At 38.5% G+C, this 22,139-nt stretch overlaps 2 protein-coding genes across 2 annotated transcripts in view; one reads left to right on the top strand and one right to left on the bottom strand.

Moving 5' to 3' along the window:
• Nucleotides 1–5,782, bottom strand: part of DCAF13 (DDB1 and CUL4 associated factor 13) — a 27,187-nt gene extending 21,405 nt beyond the window's left edge. The window contains 4 exon segments of the mRNA XM_004047417.4: nt 357–556; nt 5,273–5,595; nt 5,597–5,676; nt 5,678–5,782. Of these exon segments, the coding sequence (XP_004047465.4) occupies nt 357–556; nt 5,273–5,595; nt 5,597–5,676; nt 5,678–5,782 (708 nt within the window).
• SLC25A32 (solute carrier family 25 member 32) lies at nt 5,553–22,139 on the top strand. The gene is made up of 7 exons (XM_004047409.4): nt 5,553–5,989; nt 12,969–13,119; nt 15,918–16,003; nt 17,452–17,612; nt 18,725–18,838; nt 19,118–19,263; nt 20,232–22,139. Exons 1-7 carry the CDS (start codon nt 5,836–5,838, stop codon nt 20,365–20,367), a joined length of 948 nt encoding a protein of 315 aa, XP_004047457.1. The 5' UTR covers nt 5,553–5,835; the 3' UTR covers nt 20,368–22,139.

Here is a 22,139-nt window from a genome sequence, read left to right as displayed (position 1 = left end):
ATGAGCAAAAAATACAATCTGGCAAATACTCTGTTGATTCTAAAGTGTTACAGAACTTTTTCACTTGCCATAGTAGGAAATTAGGTGTTGACAACATCTGTGAAAAAACTCATACTTAAATACTTTAATTATAAACATGATTATTTAATTTACTGTCAAATTGATCCTTAAACTACTGCATTTATAATTTCTTAGGTTTAAAGAAGAAAATACTAAACAGTATTCCTAACAAAATTTAGTCTTGAGAAGTAAATTGAAATCCAATAAAGTAAAACCTACAGTAACTAAAAACTAAAGGAAAAACATTTGTAATATAACTACTTTTAGTTGAAAATATCATCTAGAGTGACACTTGCCTCTCCATCACATGCCCCAGAAAGGACAGTAGCCAGGTTCTTTGGATGCTTTGCCAAGCAATTGACTCCATCACGGTGACCATCCAGCGAAGCAAGGAATGGTTTTGCAAATACTCGTTCCAGTTTGGTAGCATTTAAAGCTCTTACGTATTCTCGTGGGACCTCAAAAGGATGTAAAGCAGGATCATAGTTTCTTGGAACTGAAATAAGAATGATTCTTCTTAATAATTCACACTTAATATTTCCTGCTGTCTTCCTCAGCTAATCACTCTGTTATTCAATCAGCATTTAGTTAGTGACATTGTTCTATGCCTAACACTAAGAATACAAAAGTAGAAGACCTGCTGTTCAGAAATCTTTCTGAAATTATTGGAAAATCATGGGATGCATACATCTTGCAAAACAATTAGACCCTAGGTATATACACATGCAGCATTTCCTTTTTTTTTTTTTTTTTTTTTTTTTTGAGACGGAGTCTTGCTCCGTCACCAGGCTGGAGTGCAGTGGTGCAATCTCGGCTCACTGAAACCTCCGCTTCCCAGGTTCAAGCAATTCTCCTGCCTCAGCCACCCGAGTAGCTGGGATTACAGGCGCATGCCACCACGCCCAGCTAATTTTTCTATTTTTAGTAGAGATGGGGTTTCACCATATTGGTCAGGCTGGTCTCGATCTCGTGACCTCGTGATCCAGCTGCCTCAGCCTCCCAAAGTGCTGGGATTACAGGCATGAGCCACCGTGCCCGGCCTCCCTTTTATATGTCCTAGTACCCTCTTCAACTGGGTTGTAAGTGTTCACTGTCAGGGCTTCCAATACACTTTTCATTTGTACTTCCTTATGCCTAGCACAGTTTCTGGGACAAAATATGTGCAAGATGTTTGCTCAACAGAACTCTAAGCTTCCTGTAGGGCAGGGAACATTATTAATCTCTGGTGCTAAATACTGTGCTGATAGACACACGAAGTTGTGATGATGATGATATCATATAGCTATCATTTACTGAGCACTTTCTATGTTTGTTTACTTACTTAAAAAAGACTCATATAAGAGTTCACCAAGTGCCAGGCGCTGTTCCAAAAACCTTAACCGTTTGATCTCCACAGCATCCTATGTGTTAAGTTCTATTACTATCTCACACTTTATTGATGGGAAAACTGAGGCATAAAGAGGTTAAGTAACTTGAATATGACATGGTGGAGCCAGGATTCAAACCAAGGCAGTATGGCTCCAGAATCTATGTTTTAACTGTCCTGATACGCTGCTAAACACATTGTCTTGGTTAATAATCACGCTTAGGGCCGGGCGTGGTGGCTCACGCCTGTAATCCCAGCACTTTGGGGGGCCGGGACGGACGGATCACGAGGTCAGGAGATCGAGACCATCCTGGCTACCACAGTGAAATCCCATCTACTAAAAATACAAAAAGTTAGCCGGCGGTGGGGGTGGTATGTGCCTGCAGTCCCAGCTACTCGGGAGGCTGAGGCAAAAGAATCACTTGAACCTGGGAGGTGGAGGTTGCAGTGAGCCGAGATCGTGCCACTGCACTCCAGCCTGGCTGACAGAGCGTGACTTCATCGCAAAAAAAAAATATATATATATATATATATATATATATATATATATATATAAAATTATGCTTAGAAAGTAATTTTAAGCTCGTATGTCTAAAAAAACTCAGTGAGTAAAAAGTAAATGCATCTTCTTACCCCATGACTTCATCCTGCTGTTTCTTTCTGACTCCCTGGTAATGGTGTTATATCTAACATTCAACAAAGCTCTAGCCTAGGTCATTCTTATGTATTCCATCTTCCATATTTCCTACTACCAAAACTCAAAGTCCTACTCATCATCTCTTTGCAACACTTACTCATCTTTCAACTCTCTATTTCTAGTTTTTTGTGTTTTGTTTTTGTTTTGAGATGCGGTATCATTCTGTCACCCAAGCTGGAATGCAGTGATGTGACTATAGCCTACTGCAGCCTCAACCTCCAGGGCTTAAGTGATCCTCCCACCTTAGCCTCTCACCTCAGCCTCCCAAGTAGCTTGGACCTGAGGCATGCACCACCATGCCCCATTAATCTTTAAATTTTTTGTAGAGATGGGGGTCTCCTTACGGTGCCCAGGCTACTCTCGAACTCCTGGGCTCAAGAGATCCTCCCACCTTTGCCGCCCAAAGTGTTGGGTTTATGAATGTGAGCCACTGCATCCCCAGGCAGTTTGGGTCTTCATTATCTTATACTTGGGCTACTTTAATATCATCCCTACTTGATTTGGTGGCAATTTACACTATTATCAGATGTCTTTTTTTTTTTTTTTGAGACGGAGTCTTGCTCTGTTGCCCAGGCTGGAGTACAGTGGTGCAATCTCGGCTCACTGCAAGCTCCACCTCCCGGGTTCACGCCATTCTCCTGCCTCAGCCTCCCGAGTAGCTGGGACTACAGGCGCCCGCCACCATGCCCGGCTAATTTATTTATTTTTTTGTATTTTTAGTAGAGATGGGGTTTCACCATGTTAGCCAGGATAGTCTCGATCTCCTGACCTCGTGATCTTCCCGCCTCGGCCTCCCAAAGTGCTGGGATTACATGCGTGAGCCACTGCGCCCAGCCTATCAGATGTCATCTTAAAACAGCTTTTTACATGTCACTCCCATGCTTAAAACTTCCAAAGGCTTCCTATATAGTAGTCTTCAAACTTTCTGTGTGCCCCATTAATAACAGAGTTTTTGAGCAGATCCCTTCTCAACATATGTTGTGTATGTTAATGAGAGCATGTAATTAAAGATGTTCTTTTTTTTTTTTTTTGAGACGGAGTCTCCCTCTGTCACCCAGGCTGGAGTGCAGTGACGTGATCTCGGCTCACTGCAAGCTCTGCCTCCCGGGTTCACACCATTCTCCCGCCTCAGCCTCCCGAGTAGCTGTGACTACAGGCACCCAGCACCACGCCAGGCTAATTTTTTTGTATTTTTAGTAGAGACGGGATTTCACTGTGTTAGCCAGGATGGTCTCAATCTCCTGACCTCGTGATCCGCCCGTCTCGGCCTCCCAAAGTGCTGGGATTACAGGCGTAAGCCACCACGCCCGGCCAAAGATCTTTTTTTTTTTAAGAAAAATCTTGATTTTAACACTGTGATAGATTTAAAGGTTCTAATTTCTGCATAATTCAACGTTTGGTTTTAATGGCTATTATTATAAAAAAAATTCAAGCAGTACTCACTTTCGCACTGTACTGTATTAACGGGTCGGGTTGCATACTGGAATCAATTCCCCACTTTGCAAAGTTTCGTGGTTAACACAGATGTGATTTCAATCACTGTAAACCTCTTAAAGAGTGGGACTGGTTCAGTTAATATGGTACTGTGCAAAGTGCAGAATGCCTGTACTTCACAAAGAAAGCATACCCAAAATGATAATGTCCATAATTGGCCACGTTTATTTAACAGATTTAATTTTCAGTCTCATCCATCAGTTTTGCAAAGATTATTTTTGAAGTCTAGAAAATTTCTATCTACTCTGATGTCAGCAGCTGTTCCTACAACTAAAATTAGCATTTTAATAATTTCAACAGAAGTTTAAAAACCCCAACAAGATAGATCATTTTGTTTCTAAATCTCTTCATGTAGGCAAAAATGAATCTTTATAGATGGAGAAACTGACATTTATTAAAGCAACTATTATGTGCCAGGTGCTGTCTAAACAGTGCATACACGAACACGATTCTTCCCCTTTTTGGAGGCTAAGTCTGAAGGGAAAGACTATTAACCAAAATAATAATCATGAGACACTGTGAAGTGATAGAATCACAGAAGACGGGTGCTGAAGGGGGCGGGGCTCATGCAGGAGGTAAGCAGGAACAGATTACTGTTCCGTGAAAGTTTTCCAGAGAAAGCGGCTAAACTGGGTAAGGGTGTGTGCCACAGGAGGCCTTAAAAAAGATGACTGAAACGCACTGAGATTTGCAAGGGTGAATACTAAACCACTTGTGGGAAACGTAGTGACTGACGAAAGTGGCAAGGAAGGTGGGACCAGAGATTCAAGGACTGGGAATGATGCCAAATACAAGTGACAAATCTAATTTATATTTTAGAAACATTACTGCCTTATGACAAACTGTAAACATCTTTTGAGCAGAGACTTCTTAGCAATGCTCACACACATGTTGATAATATCTCCTACTCAACCAAAATAGTGAAATACTGTTTTCGCCTCATCTCATCTCGCTTACTCCTCATTCAAACTAATGACACAGCCCTTCTTTCTATGCCTTAGGTTCATTCCTGCCTGAAGACCTTTGCTCCTGTTATTCTCTTTATTTAGAACAATCTGCTTACGCATGGTTGGTCCCTTGTCATTCAGGTATCACAAAGTACAATTTATAAGTGGTTAGCATGTTAACGGGGGAACAGACCAGGAAGGATAAATTAATTTCATTTAACCATTCTTTCATCAAACCTCTTAAGGGATGGTAAGAGAAAACTGATGCTTTTAAATTCATCTTTGTCTCTTCCAACATCCAGAACTAATGTGAAGTAGTAAAGCGGCAAGAAGAGCAGTAGGAAGGTTTTAAAAGCCTGTTTAACTCTTAGCCCTTCAACCCACGAGTTTACCTCATTCAAGTCCACTTTTCAGTAATAGGAACCTGAAGACAATCCCAGAGCAGCAGCTGGAATTTTTCTCCACTATAGACAACTATTTCCCACTCACCACTAGAGGAAAGTCTTAGAAAAAGGACTTGAACAGACTTTACTTGCTATCCATCCAGTTCCGCAGCGACTCCGTAAGCACAAAGTTTGCCTTAGCGAAAGGTAACTGAGAAAGAACCAGACCGGAGTGCCAGCCTCCCCCGGCTTTACTCCGCGAAAGCCGAGGCTAGACCCAAGGACTTGCGGAAACCGTCCCTTTCTCCCTACCAACTTATCTTACCTCTCTGTAAGTCCAACTTGGTTTCGCGGACATAATTGTCCGGATTCCGGCTCAGCATCTTCACCTTCATCTCGGTTGCTCTTCCAGCCGGACTCCACGAGCTCTTCGCTACGAGTTCCGCTCACCGCCACCTCCTCCCACAGGCGACTTCCGCTTTTCCCAGACTACTTCCAGTCACGTGACTCGCGGAGCGGGGGACTGCTGGCTCAACTGGATCCTGCGCCGCTCCGTAGTTTTGCCGGCAAACGTTAGCAAGGGGCGGTTCTTTAGCTGTGCAGTCGCTTCCGCGTCCGTGGGCTGGAGCGTTTGTGGGCGAGGCAGGGCTGGGACCTCCCCTCTATCGCGCTTTCCGCCGGCGTGACGTAGTGGCTGTGTCCCGTTCTTGCCCCCTCAGTACTAGAGTCTCGCGGCTTCGCTCACGCGCCTTGGGCATAAGAGTCCTCTTGTTGGTCCCGGAGGTGGGGTTGCGCTCACAGGGGGCGACCGTCGCCACGGTGGCGGCCATTGCATCGCGTCCCGCCTCTGCGGCCCTGGGCGCCGTGGTGTCGACGGGCCCCAAGCCTATGACGGGTCAAGGCCAGTCGGCGTCCGGGTCGTCGGCGTGGAGCACGGTATTCCGCCACGTCCGGTATGAGAACCTGATAGCGGGCGTGAGCGGCGGCGTCTTATCCAACCTTGCGCTGCATCCGCTCGACCTCGTGAAGATCCGCTTCGCCGGTAAGAGCCCGCCCAGACACCGGGCTGCATCCTCTCACTGTCAGCCCGAACTGGATCTCCTCCGTCTTTTCCGTTCTAGGGGGAGGAGGAGCGTTGAAGGGGGTGCTGTCCGCGTTGGCTAACCTGAACTAGATTTGAGGAAATGGTGCTTGGTGGAGGGGTCGGCCTGCGATTTTCCCCGCTCCTCGAGACTAAGAGAGGGGGCATGTATATAGAGAAGTCTGAGAAAAAACATCCTCATTGGCAGAGAAGATGGGATTCAAAGCCTGATTTGTAAAATAAGGAAGGGATTGTCACATTTTAAGGTTTAGTCCTCACACGTGCAAATCATTCACTCTTGGAGGAACTTTGAAATCTTAGCATACCCACGTGGTTTGGCAGCTCGACTAGTATTGGGATAGGGCGTAATCTTCAGCGAATGGTTGGGAGTAGATTTAGAATAGAATTCTCTTGAATGTTTGTTTTTTGGCGTTTATAGAATGGTACAAGTTTCTGTGAAAAAATAGGTAGCTAGAATCGAAATACTATTTTAAGTGTATTAGATGAATTGAGTATGTTGAAATTAACAAAGCATTTTAGAAGTTAAACTCAACACTAAAGTCTGGAAAGAGTTTCAAAGATGATCTTTGATAACTGAAATTGCAGAAAATAGTTTCCAAATAAAGTTATTACAAGTTAAGTTCAGCCTTGAGAATTAAATCTACAGAAGTTGTTTATTTTAGCATTAGGCAATTCAGTTCACTTGATTTATATTCTCTTAATATTTGTAGACTGCTGTATGGGCTACAGAAGTATCTAATAAAGTTCTTGCCTTCAGGGAACTTAGAATTTAATTGTAGGCGTTAGACTTAGTCATATAAAAGGTAATTCTAGACAACATAAAATCAAGAAATACAAAAACAAAATATAAATACGGGTAAACCGTTAAGAAAATTCTACATTACTTATGGCCATATGTATCTTTAAGGTTCAATGGAAGATTGGGGCTTGGGGTTTCCCATAGAAGGGCTAATATTTTGACAGCTGGAGAGGAAGCAAGAAGCCGTTCTATGAAGGAAAATCATCGAAAATTATGGAGTATTATCTCTAGAAAAAACACCACAAAGACATATAATTTCATGAAGTTTTATGATGCATGCACAAATAATTATGTTATTGACAAGTAATCTTTATCGAGTATTTACTAGGAGCAAGGCAGTGAACTATGCTTTAGATGCATTATCTCATTTATTATCCTGTAAATCTATTCACAGGAACAATCCTGTGAGTTTATGATATCTGCTATACAGATGAGGATAACAGAAGTTGACTAACTTGCCCAAGTCACAAGTTTGTAAAGATGGATCTGGGATTTAAACCCAGGTAATCTAACTCTGGAACCCTCTGGCACTTAACCCCTCACCATATTACCTCTATAAGTACCTGTTATACAATGGTTTGAACATTAGAAGAATTTTAGACTTGGCTGCAGGTGCAGGCCTGTATGACTTGGTGTCTCTCTTCAGTAGCATTTTATCTAGGAGCAGAAGAGGTGATAGTCGAGGTGATCACTGAAGAATAGTGTGGTTGGCCTGATGAGTTTAGACAGTGCTTTGAAGCATATCATTCCTGAGGAAAGGGAATTCTTGGTACCTGAGAAGATTAATAGTCTTGATGAATTGGGAAGAGTATTAGGAGACTAGTGGGGCTGAGGTGACAGATAAAAGGATTGAGTTTGGATTGGAGGCCTAAATTAAAGATCCAGGAGTGGAAGCAGGACTTTGTAATAATAAAGCTCACAGTGTAGCTGCGAAATGGTGATAGGAGGAAAACTTAAGAAGATGAATAACGAAATAAAAATTTATTGATTATCAACGTCAGTGCTGAATAACATACTATAATTTTTATGCTTCCATGTAATTAAACTCACTTAATAAAGTTAAAATCTAATGATGACAGGGTGTGGGGGTTAATTCTGAATGCATGTGCTATTAAACCAAACCTGGAATTTTTCTGTGAGTTCAAGTATAAATTGGAACTCAGAGGTGTCCAGAGTGGTAGAAAGATTAGAAATTACTTCATATGAAAAATGACTGGAGGAACTAGTTTAGCTCGGGAGAGAAAACTCAAGATATTTAGAGAACTTACATGTGGGAAAGGGGGCTGCCTTATTGTGGGTTGATCCTAAGGTCAGACACAGGTTAGCAGATTTTGGTTTGGCAACGTGGTAGTGCTCAGAAATGAAATTGATGATGATCAGAAGTGGTTCAGATAGTAGTTGGATGACAGAAGTTAGAAGATATTCTTGTATTAGGTGGAAAGATTGGATTGGATGATTATTCAGGCCCCTTCTAACTTTACTCTGTAATTTTAAACCCTCAAGAATGATGACAGAGCCCCAACAAAGAATGAGATATAAAAATAGTAATTTTCTCAAATACCCAAAAGCCTAATCTGCAAGTTAAAGTTGTGTATGAGCTTTTGTGAAGAATGTAGAGACTATGACTACATCCAAAATATTAAGGAACCAAAACGTAAAATTCAGTAAAAGTAGTGCCGAGTAAAGTTGTGTAAGTGTGTGGTATCGCAAGACCCAGTAGCATAAATAAACTAGTACTTATAGAGTGCTTGCAATATGTCAGGCGTAATTCTAAGAGCTTTATATGTACTAACTCATTTAATCCTTTATAATTTTTAGAGTTAGGTTCTATTATTTTTTCCTATCTTACAGAAAAACTCAGGCACAGAGCAATCAAGTGACTTACTCAGGGTTGCAAAGTAATTGCTAGAACTGGGATTCAAGCTCAGAAAGTCTGTTTCCATAACATATGCTGTTAGTTTGAAACCATGAGTGGGTAGTTTGGTATAGCTAAAGGGTAAATTAAAATGCTAGAGATGGAAATAAAGAATGATTCCAGAAAGTTAAGCTGCCAGATTGACATTATCTTTTATGCCATGTGAAAATGGAAACTGGCAGTAGAACCACAACCCTTAGTAGGGCAGGATGTTAGGAATAAGAGATCAGGACTAGTAGCACAGGGATGGCAGTTGAAGCCACTTAATGGTTGAGACACCACCCCTATATGGTGGAAATTGTGCCTATAAATCAGCATTTAAGGATGGGCAGAGAAAAGGGGGCCAAGGAAATTTATTGGCAAAGAAGCAAGAGGACATTCGAGAAAATGTGGTGTTAAATGAGCCAGAAGAGAGGGATTTACACGATATCAGGTGTATTAAGGGGTTCCTAAGAGAGAGAACTCCAAAGTGCCTTTGAAGGTTCTTAATTAGAGCGCTTGCAGTAATTGGTAAAGCTCAAACCAGATTGCAGCAGGGGTGAGAGAGTCCCTGCTGAGATTGTCTCGGGGGCCAGGGTGGGGCTGGTTTTCTCATAGCAGACACTTACCTGATAAGGGGGCACTGGGATCAAAGAGGAAATACTTAGGAGAGACTTAAGTCTATTTAAATACTAATGGGAAAGAACTGAAATCAAGGAAGAAATTGGGAAATGGAGGCAGGAGGATAAGGAGTAAGGTATCTAACTAAGGGGGGTTATCTGAAGAAGCAGGATCTAGAACAAGCATTTTTGACCAGAACGCTTAGTAGGAAATAAATTTTACCTTTGCTATCCACACACAAACATTACTGAAACACAAGTTTCATGAAACATTACTTATCCTTAACTACTTGTAATGTCATTTATATTTGTTTTCAATTCTAGTCTGGTTTTAAATAAAAGATACTGGCAATCTGTTCAATTGGTTTCTTGATTCATCTGCAATTTTAAAAATACCAATATAGAGCACAGGTAGGGGGGAGATTAATTTTATTAAGAGAGACAAACTTGTCACAGAGGAAAGGAGGGGTAAAACTAACATCCAGCAAATGAAACAGGTTGTGTAAGGGTGATAGTGCTAGATGATAATTTTTTTAAAGTCATTATATTGTCTTTCTTTGAAAATGAATTCAAAATTAGCGTCCTGTCTTGGCTCCTTTCTGTACACCAAACTTTTTATCTTCAGCTTGCGTCCATTGGCTTTTTTTAGTGCTGTGATAGGCCATTGTAAGTTATTTGATAGGTACTTAGATCTACATACTAATTCATTAGTGGCAAATGTTTTTGAAATGATCATGAGGTCATTTAAGCCAGTGGTCCCCAACCTTTTTGGCACCAGGGACTGATTTCATGGAAGACAATTTTTCCATGAACGGGGGTGGAGGAGGTATGGATGATTTCAGGATGAAACTGTTTCACCTCAGATCATCAGGCAATAGATTCTCATAAGGAGTGTGCAGCCTAGATCCCTTGCATGTGCAGTTCACAATAGGGTTCGAGATTCTGTAAGAACCCAATGCCACCACTGATCGGACAGGAGGCAGAGTTCAGGCAGTAATGCAAGCAATGGGGAGCAGCTGTAAGTACAGATGAAGCTTCGCTCGCACTCCGCCCACCTAGCTCACCTCCTGCTGTGTGACCCAATTCCTAACAGGCCATGGATTGGTACCCAGAGTTGGGGACCCCTGATTTAGACCAAAAAAATTTACTGTATTTTATCGATATAACAATTTTAATTTTATGTTAGGGAGATTATAGTTCAGCATTGGTTTATACCTATGAAAAGAACAGGTAGTGTTTTTATGGTTGGTTTTGCTTTTTACCTCAAGAGAGAAATGGTATTGTGAGTTTATTATTGAGAGGAAAATGGAAAGTTCTTAGAAAAACGGATCTATACAGAAGAATGAGACACACAGAATCCAGGGGAAGCATCAGAAAGTTTATAAACTACGCAGGAAAACATTTCTCAAGAGCCTGTCATTCTGCTGCCTGCCTTTAAACTTGTTGTCTTATATAAACCTCAAAAAACCCTGTGAGGTACATGATTTATCCCCATTTTATAAGTGAGGATGCTGAAGCTCAGAAAGGGTAAGACCATGTAGCGAATTAGGGAAGTTACATATCAAACCCAGGTCTTCTGACAAAACCTGATGTACTTTAATCTCCCTTCATGCTGTAACGTTGGCAGGTTAATGATGAAAGAAATTGACTTTTCCCCCTTTGCCTGGCAATGGTAAATAGTGATCCTTCTTCGCCAGGCTGGATTATACACAGTGAGGTAGTGGCAAGGGGACAGTGAACCAGGGATGCTCGTATGGCTAGTGGAGTGTAATTTGTATAAACTTTCTGGAAGGCAGGTTCAATACGTATTTGTAACTTAAGTTTATACCCATTGACCCATATCAGTTCCCTTTCTAATAACTAATTCTAAGGCAGTAATAAGCATTCATGCAGATTGGTGTACAGAATGTTGTTTAGAGGACTTTTTATAATAGCCAAAAAAAAAAAGAATTCATAGGTCAGGTGGAGAAATGACTGTGTAAATCATGGGATATCTATAAGATGGAAAACCATAATGTCATATGTTAAAATCTTATTTGGGGGAATCTGTTGAATAACAAGGGGGAGTGCTCACAAATAATCTTGAGTGGAAAACAAAGCTGTATACAAAATTATATATAGTAAAATTACAAGTTTGGATATCCTGTAGTATAATGTAGAATGGTATGCATAATGTAGAATGCCGTTGCTGATTACTGAGATACTTAATACTCTACTTACAGAATTAAGTGATTTTTCAAAGCAGTAAATAATTGATACTGTATTATTCCTTGTGGTTTTCTATAACCTGCTCACACCTTTGTAATTAGTCCTTTTAACTACCCCTCATGCCCTAGAGTTACCCTGTTTTGAATGTGCTTTCTGTTTCCTACAGAGAGATGAAATGAAAAGTGCCAGATTTATAATCTAGATTATATTTTTTACAAAATTAGCAAGAAGACTAAATGCTGATGATACTAGTTGAAAACTGATGGTATCTCAAAGTAGGATGATGGCAGTGTGAACTGAGACATAGACAGGTGCAAGAGAAATTTGTGATGTGGAATCAAAAGGACTTGTTATTTGATAAAAAGGGATGGGAGGGAGGAGGGTTCATGGATAGTCCCCAGGTATCTGGTGTGGGCATCTATGCAGATGATGATGGCGTTTGTTGAGTTATATGGAACACTCTAGTAAGAGCAGCTTCAGAAGGGATGGGGAAAACTAGTTCAATTTTGGATATGTTCAAGTGAAATGCTTTTCTACTTTCTACTTGGATTTTGACGTATGTTGGTGGGGAGGATAGAAAGAATTTCCAGGAAAAAAAGTTTACCCCATCCTCTGCATTTCTTTCCTGCCACTCCTCAGTCTTGATAGCATTCGATATAAATTGAGGCTCCTAGCTAGTTTATTTTTTGAGTAATATTTTTTAACATTCAAATCCTTAACCTTGGAGCAAAAACAAAACCTAAGTGTTGAAACCTAGTTACCTAAGAGACTTTTGGATTAAGAGCTAATCTAATATTTCCTTAAATATTATTTGAGTGCTTAGTATGCCCTCAATAAACACTTGAATAAATTCATGAATGTAGTAGTTTTAAAATATTAAAGCCTTGGCTGGGCATGGTGGCTCACACCTGTAATCCCAGCACTTTGGAAGGCTGAGGTGGGTGGATCACCTGAGGTCAGGGGTTTGAGACTAGGCTGGCCAACATGGTGAAACCCTGTCTGTACTAAAAAAAAAAAAAAAAAAAAAAAAAATACAAAAATTAGCTGGGCATGGTGGTGCGTACCTGTTATCCCAGCTACTAGGGGAGCTGAGGCAGGAGGATTGCTTGAACCTGGGAGGCGGAGATTGCAGTGAGCCAAGATCGTGCCACTGCACTCCAGCCTGGGCAATAGAGCGGGACTCTGTCACAAAAATGTATATTTTACATATTTTTATATATATATTTATATATATATGTAATATATATATAAAAGCCTGGAAAATAATTTTTTTTACCTAAAAAAGTTTTTCTTCTAAGTTTATCTCGTTTATATAACCAATTGTACAGTGTCTGTGTTTATATGTGATACAGAGCTAGAACTTTGTTCTTACCTGACTTTGTGTATCCCTTGATGCAGTGAGTGATGGATTGGAACTGAGACCAAAATATAATGGAATTTTACATTGCTTGACTACCATTTGGAAACTTGATGGACTACGGGGACTTTATCAAGGAGTAACCCCAAATGTATGGGGTGCAGGTTTATCCTGGGGACTCTACTTTTTCTTGTGAGTAGATTTGGGAGATTTTACAGTATTAAATTAAAAAGGAATTTTTGTTTTCGGTGATTTTTACATGTAAATGTAAAATGATAAGTTGAGTCATTTAATCAGTTTCTCTGAATTGGAAGGATCAGGAAGAACAAAATGGCTGATTAGTTATTTGATTAGTTTGACTCAAAATGGCTTATTAGTTTGATTATCAGATGCCTATTAATAGCTAATGGCTTATTAGCTATTATCAGAGGCATTATTTGGTCTGGAAGAAAATTCTTAATAGGAAAAAGGCAAAGAGATGAAGTGGAATGATACTTTTAGAGAAGCCATTTCTGTGAGGTGAATTCAGGAAGATGAAATGTATAACTGATTACTTTTGTAAGCTAAATACATATTAAAGAGAGCTTTTTATTTTAGTTAAAGCCATTTGAAAAACAGCCAACTCCAGATAATTCACAATGAAATTGTAGGGCCCCATCGGTGTTTTATTAGGTGTTTTGGCCATATCAGTACATACTTGTGAGCATTTCTAATTAGAGTCAAAATATTACTAGATTAGAGAAAGTTGAATCAGTCGGTTTGTTATTTATTAGTGATTTTGGAAAGTGATGTAGAGACTGGAAGAGCCTGCAGCTGTTGTCCAAAATGAATCCTGTGGATTTCAGCTCTCTTTGGTATTCAGTTTTGATAAAGAAAGATTGTTTAAATAACTTAAGTTATTTTTTCCATTTATCAGAGATTAGTTCCAGAGTGTCCCAAATAGAAAATTTCATAAATACTGAAGTATCATTAATTACTTGTTTATCCTCAACCAGATTCCCAAGATATTTGAGATGGCTTACAAAAATAGATTTGTTTATGATGAAGGTGGAAAAACAGAGAGGATAGACTTTAGGGTCCTCATATGAATAGGTACCACAGGAAATCACTGTTGGGAACAGAAAGCAAAAGCCAGTGCATGGCCTGAAGGGTTTGAGGCAAATTGTTTCTTCTTGTTTGACCTGCCCCATCATCTTCCCAGCTCATTGCTTTCCTTACTCCTTCACCAGGCAGATATCATCACCATTTAAAATAACTGCTCTCACCTGCCTCCTGAAGAAGCCATAGAAAGTTCCTGTGGCAGGCACATTCAGCTTATTTAGTGAACAAGAGCATGGACACAAACCATCATCGCACTGTATTGCAGGAGCATGTGCTGCTCTGAGCATGCCTCTGATCTGTGAAACTGAAACCATGAATGAGGAAGCTTTTCTTTGCTTCAACAGGTTTCATTTTTAGGAAAACATCAGTATCTAGTGTATTTGCCTTTGTCTTCTTTGTGTCATATATTTTGCTTGATCTCCCATAAGTTTATGGCAGTATCCAAACCAATCTTAAAGTATCTTTTAAGTGAAAGCAAAATAAAATTCAGCCTTAAAATTGTTTAAATATTTTTTCTCTTTTTCTTCTCTTTAGAGAGGTGTGTGTGAAACTATATACACACACACACCCCTTGACATATATATGTGTGTGTGTATAGATATGTATATATGTGTATGTATGTATATATGTATATATAGATATGTTTATGTATATGTGTATGTGTATATATATATATATATACACACACACACACACACACACACATCATGAATTTGAGTTGTATAGATTCTTCAAGACAGCTTCTAAGGACAAGCCATATAAAATTTTTGTGATAAGAATTTCTTGGGCCAGGTGCAGTGGCTCACACCTGTAATCCCAGCACTTTAGGAGGCCAAGGTGGGAGGATCACATGAGTCTGGGAGTTCAGGACCAGCCTGGGCAACATGGTGAGACCTCCATCTCTTCAAAAAATTTAAAAAAGAATTAGTCTGGCATCATGATGCTGCATGCCTGTAGTCTTAGCTAATTGGGAGGCTGAGGCAGGAGGATTGCTTGAGCCTAGAAATTCAAGGTTACAGTGAGCTACGATTGTGTCACTGCACTCCAGCCTGGGTGATAGAGTGAGACTCTGTCTCTGAAATAAAAAAAAAAAGAATGTGTTCACTTGACATCGTCATCCAAGAGAAAAGTAGAAATCGGCATTAAAGGAAATAGGCTGATTTGACTCCCTTACTCTGAAACATTTGATGGATATTTTCTACCAAATAAAATGCAAATCTCAATATACCACTCAAGTGTGGCCAATTTTCCCTGTCTTCCCACCCGCCCTTATTACTTTTCACCATGCTCATCTTTTTCCTTGTTGAAACTCTGCCTGTCTCAATACCCAGCTCAATACTACCTCCTACACAAAGCCTTCTGTGATCTCAGTCATAATTCCTGAATTTCTTCTATTGTCTGTGTTGTCTTTTATTATGATTTATTTGTGTGCCACTTAATAGTCCTTATTAATTTGTTAAGAAAAATTCATCACTTGTTTATCTTTTTATCATCTATTAGAAAGCTAACTATAGTACCTGAACATAGGTGCTCAGTATATATTTGTTAGGTACCCCTTCTTTGGTCCCTTTTGTCTTTTATGGCCAGTCTGTGTACCACTACTGTACTCTCCCCTCCTCCCAGTTTCCCTGTCTTTTGAAATTAATTGATGAGTGTCTGATTAAAATATTTTACATTTGTATTGCTAGCCATATTCATTTGAGAGGGAGGGGTGGTATAATCTTGCAGCAAACCACTTCCAGCAAATTCATTCTTGAAAAAGGTCTCATTTTGTGGTTGCATTATGCATTGACTTTTGCTTTTGGGGTACTGCTGTTGACTTACATACACTTTAAAACAGACTTAATGACACCTATTCAAATTAAACTGCTCACATTTAATTCTTTTAGTTACAATGCCATCAAGTCATATAAGACAGAAGGAAGAGCTGAACGTTTAGAGGCAACAGAATACCTTGTCTCAGCTGCTGAAGCTGGTAAGGCAATGTGTGAAATATAAAAATGTCACCTTCCAAACTTAATTTTCAGTTTTTGTTTCTGATTTTTTTTCTTTGAACACCTGAGTTTAAATATGCCCATCTAACTGTATTAAATCAGTTGTATGGAATTTCTGTTTTTTTTGTTTGTTTGTTTTTCGGTTTTTGGTTTTTTTTTTGAGGCGGAGTTTCGCTCTTGTCGCCCAGGCTGGAGTGCAGTGGCGCTATCTCGGCTCACTGCAACCTCTGCCTTCGGGTTTCAAGCGATTATCCTGCCTCAGCCTCCTGAGTAGCTGGGACTACAGACACGTGCCACCACGCCCAGCTAATTTTTTGTATTTTTAGTAGAGACGGGGTTTCACCATGTTGGCCAGAATTGTCTCGATCTCTTGACCTCTTGATCCGCCTGCCTCTGCCTCCCAAAGTGCTGGGATTACAGGCATGAGCCACCACGCCTGGCTGTTATATGGAATTTCTTAGCAGAAATTATTATGATTACTCTGTGCAGATTTCAAGAATTTTACTCATGACAAAGTGGTAAAGTTTAGAAAAGTTATGAATCCCTAATGGTTTAAAATGATTTGGTATAGTGTTTCTTTAAAGTATAATTTTAATTTTCAAATTATACAATTTAGTAGCCTTGTTTAATCGCCTCACTTATGTATACTATCCAGAAGGAAAAAACAGTAAGAGCCGTAAGTCTTTGTAACTCCTACTTTAATACCTTGATTTCTTAATGTTTGATTAGTCAAAACCTAACTTAATCATTTTTGAACACATAGCCACTAGCAAAAACCTGAGTCATAACAGGACCAAATGTTTGTTGAATAAAGGACTACTTAGGAAACCTGGCAAATGAGAAACTTAACCAGATGAATTTTTTAATAAAATTGTCACTCTATAAAGGATGTAAAATGTGACTTACTGTATTACATAATTATTTAATTTTTGAGGGGTAGTAGTTACTTTGGATTTGAGGAAGATTGTGATAAAGTTGGGGTAGATATATGTGTCACATGCACAGATTATTGGGGTGCCAGATTCCTGGTCCTTTTCGCCTATCTTCAACCCCTCTGGGATTATACCATGTGCTGCACCTAAGGTCTATATCTGCTTACCATCTGTTCTCTGCACCAGGCCACGTTGTTTAGGAGTCAAGACATTTTTGCTATCCTTACACTTCAAAGAGAAAGCATTTCACATTTCCATCTCCCTTTTAATTTACCTGTAGCTAACTGCATGAGGAACTTTTTATGACTACCAAAAACAATGTCTACCTTTTGACCCTAAGACTGTGCCTCAGAAACTACATTTCACAGTTTCAGATATGGTCCTGTGCATTATCTTTTTTTTTTTTTTTTTTACCTAAATGTACTGTTTCTAATTTGGGTTGTCATAAGTGCGAAAGTATCTGTATGCTGAATAATCTTATTGAAATCTCATTTTAGGAGCCATGACCCTCTGCATTACAAACCCATTATGGGTAACAAAAACTCGCCTTATGTTACAGTATGATGCTGTTGTTAACTCCTCACACCGACAATATAAAGGAATGTTTGATACACTTGTGAAAATATATAAGTATGAAGGTGTGCGTGGATTATATAAGGTAACAAATTATCAATATATTTTAAATAACTGAAAAATTTGAATTTCCGTTGGCTCTGTTGTCTTAGTTCTGAATGACCTATAGTAAGTCCTAAAAAGAAGCCACACTTAGGCAAAAAACAATTTAATGAAAACTGAAATATAGTTAATAATACTGAAATTGGACTTTAAGCTGTTTGTCCCCATTAACATAGGATGTATCATCATGACATTGGTGGGCATGAGATCTGTCTAAAACTTTGTCAAGTTTCTATTTGATAAGTTACACAACCAGGTCACTTATTCCTTACTCCATTCCTTGGAAGCTGTGGTCTCTTGGGGACCTGGGATAATGTAGTCTGGAGAAGACATTAGCAGTTCTAACAGGATCTTATTTTATTGAGTTTTTTTATTCATCTCAAATCTTACATAAATTTAAAAATAACGAAACAAATCAAACCCAGCCTTTTGCCTGTTGTAATATTTTAAAAATTTTTTCCTAGTGTCAGATCTGTTTTCTGATTTTATAACTCCTTTTTATTTTCCCCTTTTCTGCCTTCTATTCCCATCTATTGCTTATCCACATAAATAAATTTTTAGGCATACACAGGTTAAAATCAAAATTAGACACATTGAATTTCAGTTTGTTTTTCAAGAATTGAGTAATAACTTTTAAAATCATTTTAAGGCTGATACGATTTTACTGACCTATAAGCAATAATTTTATAAATATATTACTTAATTTTATGTTTTTTCGTCACTTTCTGCCTTATTCTTTCAGAATACCTATGCTCAGTTCATTGATTTACCATTACCTTTAGTTTCTTAACTTTCCAGAATTTAGTTTCCCACTCACACCTCAAGTCTTGACAGTGTGGGTCTTCTTTATATGTATACTGTTTAAAGAAAAACTAATATGTGAACATCCAAACCTTTAAAAATAAAGTAGAAGAGAATACTACCCATGTCTTTATATTACAAGTTTTTAACCCCATATTTTAAAAATGTGATCTGTGCAAAATTAAATGAATTTGCTTAAAGTGCTGTAATGAGAGAGAAGAGAAAGTATTTTACTTAAATATATTGTTCTTCAAACGTATGTTGTTTCACTTTTTAAAAATCATTCCCTTGTAGGGATTTGTTCCTGGGCTGTTTGGAACATCGCATGGTGCCCTTCAGTTTATGGCATATGAATTGCTGAAGTTGAAGTACAACCAGCATATCAATAGATTACCAGAAGCCCAGCTGGTAAGATGATTCTTGTAAAAATGATATCATTTCCTTTTATGGGTATTTAATAGGTAGAAATTTTTGTCATGCTTACTTTGGTGGTAATGCTATGATGATGAGTACTGGCTCTGCCACTGATTTAATTTATAGTTAAATATTTATAGGCTGAAGCCACACAAATGTCAAAAATAGAATCCCTTAAAGATCCATTTAAATGTTTTTTGTATATAATTTTTACTTCTGTATTTTTAAAGAAATCCTGTCTAAAGAAAAAACTGTTTTGTATTGCCATTTTAGAGCACAGTAGAATATATATCTGTTGCAGCACTATCCAAAATATTTGCTGTCGCAGCAACATACCCATATCAAGTCGTAAGAGCTCGTCTTCAGGATCAACACATGTTTTACAGTGGTGTAATAGATGTAATCACAAAGACATGGAGGTGAGAGCATGTGCTGTATCAAAAATTGCTTTGACAAGGTACCTTGCATATCTTAGACCATCCTGTTGATACTAGTTTTATAGCAAAGGCCAGTTTGCTGTGGTGAAAACATGATTGGTGGTCCCTGCTTTCCCAATTATTACGTATGTGACCATGGCCTTAATCTCTCTGAGACTTAATTTCTTCATTTGTAAAGTAAGACTTTCTAGACTAATAGGTTGTTATAAGAATCAAATTAAATGTGTGAAAATGTTTTGGAAAATAAAATTTAGGTGTTATAAAATATCTGAATGGTATTGAATATAAGAAGTCATAAGCCTAGCTTAATACGTTCAAGAAGGCTCCACACCTGCTACTGGCACCATAACTTTTGCAAATACTTGTTTCCATATATGAAAGAGATGTTCGTTCTTCAGTATGAGACTAGTTAAATTATTATAGGCAGACATCACCATATTTCCCTTTAATTCTAAAGGAACAGAGGAGAACATTTAGGATGTTTAAATTTAATTCAATTCAAGAAGTATTTAATGAGCACCTAAGTGACAAATTTCTAGGCCGTATTCCATATTATTGGCATTAAGGAAATAAAGTTTTATATTTGTTTGTGCTGTATTTAATGTTGGCTAGCATTTATCCAAGCTATGAGGTTTTTTAATGCCTACATTAGGTCAATTAAAACTCCTGCCTGTACATACATTTAAAAGCATTTGAAAGATAGCTAATTGAAAGCACTTTTTAGTTCAGTTTTGAGGTGTCCCTACCCTCTCTTACTCAGTCCATCCATAAAAGAAATGTAAATCCCTACAAATGGCTTATAAACTACATTACTTTAGGACATTGAAAACGAACTTAAATCAGAGTGAGGTTTGACTGCTGCTTGCTCCATGCCTTGTGTCAGTTAAAACTTCCGTGTTTTCAAGCTAGCTCTATACAAAATTAAGCATTATCTATTTTTCCCTCTAAAGGAAAGAAGGCGTCGGTGGATTTTACAAGGGAATTGCTCCTAATTTGATTAGAGTGACTCCAGCCTGCTGTATTACCTTTGTGGTATATGAAAACGTCTCACATTTTTTACTTGACCTTAGAGAAAAGAGAAAGTAAGCTCAAAGAGGACAATTCCAGTATATCTGCCCAAGGCAGCAACAAGCTCTTTTGTGTTTAAGGCATAAAAGAAGAATTCTGCATAGAAACATGGCTCATATTCGAAATTGCTCTATAGTCATTAGAAGCCAGAGAACTGCTAAGTCTCCTGCAATGTTTTTCTGCTTTTTGCCTTCCCCATATATATGGAACTTGGCTACCTCTGCCTGAAATGGCTGCAATCAACACAGTGTTAAAACTGACACGAAGTATAGAGTTTCACAGATTTCTACGTTTTATTGGTGGAAGCTGATTTGCAACATTTGCTAAATGGATTAGATGAATGTACTTCTTTTTGTGAGCTTACTTGCCTGGATTGCTTTAAAATTAACCTTTGTGCAATACCAAGAAAATAGCTCTTTAAAAGAATGTCTTTGTATGTCTCAAGGTAAATTAAGGATTTACTGAATAAGGTGTTGACCAAATCCAGACCATTTTATTTTGTTTTTTTATTTATTTATTTTTCGAGATGGAGTCTTGCTTTGTCGCCCAGGCTGGAGTGCAGTGTCGTGATCTCAGCTCACTGCAACCTCCACCTCCCGGGTTTACGCCATTCTCCTGCCTCAGCCTCCTGAGTAGCTGGGACTACAGGCACCTGCCACCATGCCTGGCTAACTTTTTTTTATATTTTGAGTAGAAATGGGGTTTCACCATGTTAGCCAGGATGGTCTCAATCTCCTGACCTCGTGATCCGCCTGCCTTGGCCTCCCAAAGTGCTGGGATTACAGGCGTGAGCCACTGCGCCTGGCCAGACCATTTTAGAACTGGGAAATTTTAGTGAGAAAAAATGCGCTGTAAATATGCTTTAGTTTTAATTCATTTGGGATGCACTACCTAGCGAAAATTGAGAAACTATATACTTCTCAGAGAAATACCTGACATCTGTTGTCATTCCATTGCTAATTTTTTTCCCCAGAGACTTCCATAATTTAAAATAAAATCCTAGATCCAGTTCTTGTTTTTTGGCATAAATACTTAATCTATTTTAAATTTATAAAATCTGAGCTTCTAGGATCCAGCTGTGTCAACCTTTATTTAGCATATGTAACTATAAATCACTTATTACAGATGCTAAATAGATCACCTTTTACAGATGCTGAAATGTTTGGGATGTGTTTGTTGACAAAGTAAATGGAAATGAGAAACTTTGTACTTTAGTTTTCAGATATATGGATCTAGATCCCAAATAAATGATTAATCTTCATTGGTTTCTCAAATTCAGGTTGAAATACAAATTAATAGCCTTTATTGATTTTACTTTTATGAGTCATTGTAGACATCTATAAATATAAAAGGGCCTGTACCCAAAGGATGCCAGAATACTAGTATTTTTATTTATCGTAAACATCCACGAGTGCTGTTGCACTACCATCTATTTGTTGTAAATAAAAGTGTTGTTTTCAAAGCCATCTTTAAATAGTTCTTTAAAAATAGGTCTTTTTTTTATATTCTGGAAAAGGCATTGTTTTTAAAGTAAAGATAAAATGATAAGCACCTAATTGTATTTACTGTAATATCTTATAACATGCAGATGAATGCTTTATAAGTTAAATATGATGTATTTTTTCATACTTCTGGATTATACTATAATTCATATGAAATCTTGATATTAGTCCCCATACGGAAAAAATGAACTGCAGTTGATATTTGATGTTTAAGATAGCACCATTATTTAAATACCGCCTATGTACTCCCAAATGAATAAAACATAATTCTTGTCCTCTGAGAGCATA

The sequence above is a fragment of the Gorilla gorilla genome, chromosome 7, assembly GCF_029281585.2.
Source record: "Gorilla gorilla gorilla isolate KB3781 chromosome 7, NHGRI_mGorGor1-v2.1_pri, whole genome shotgun sequence".
Lineage (NCBI taxonomy): Eukaryota > Metazoa > Chordata > Mammalia > Primates > Hominidae > Gorilla > Gorilla gorilla.
The sequence above is the reverse complement of the archived record's forward strand: the minus strand, read 5'-3'. Positions and strand labels throughout refer to the sequence as shown.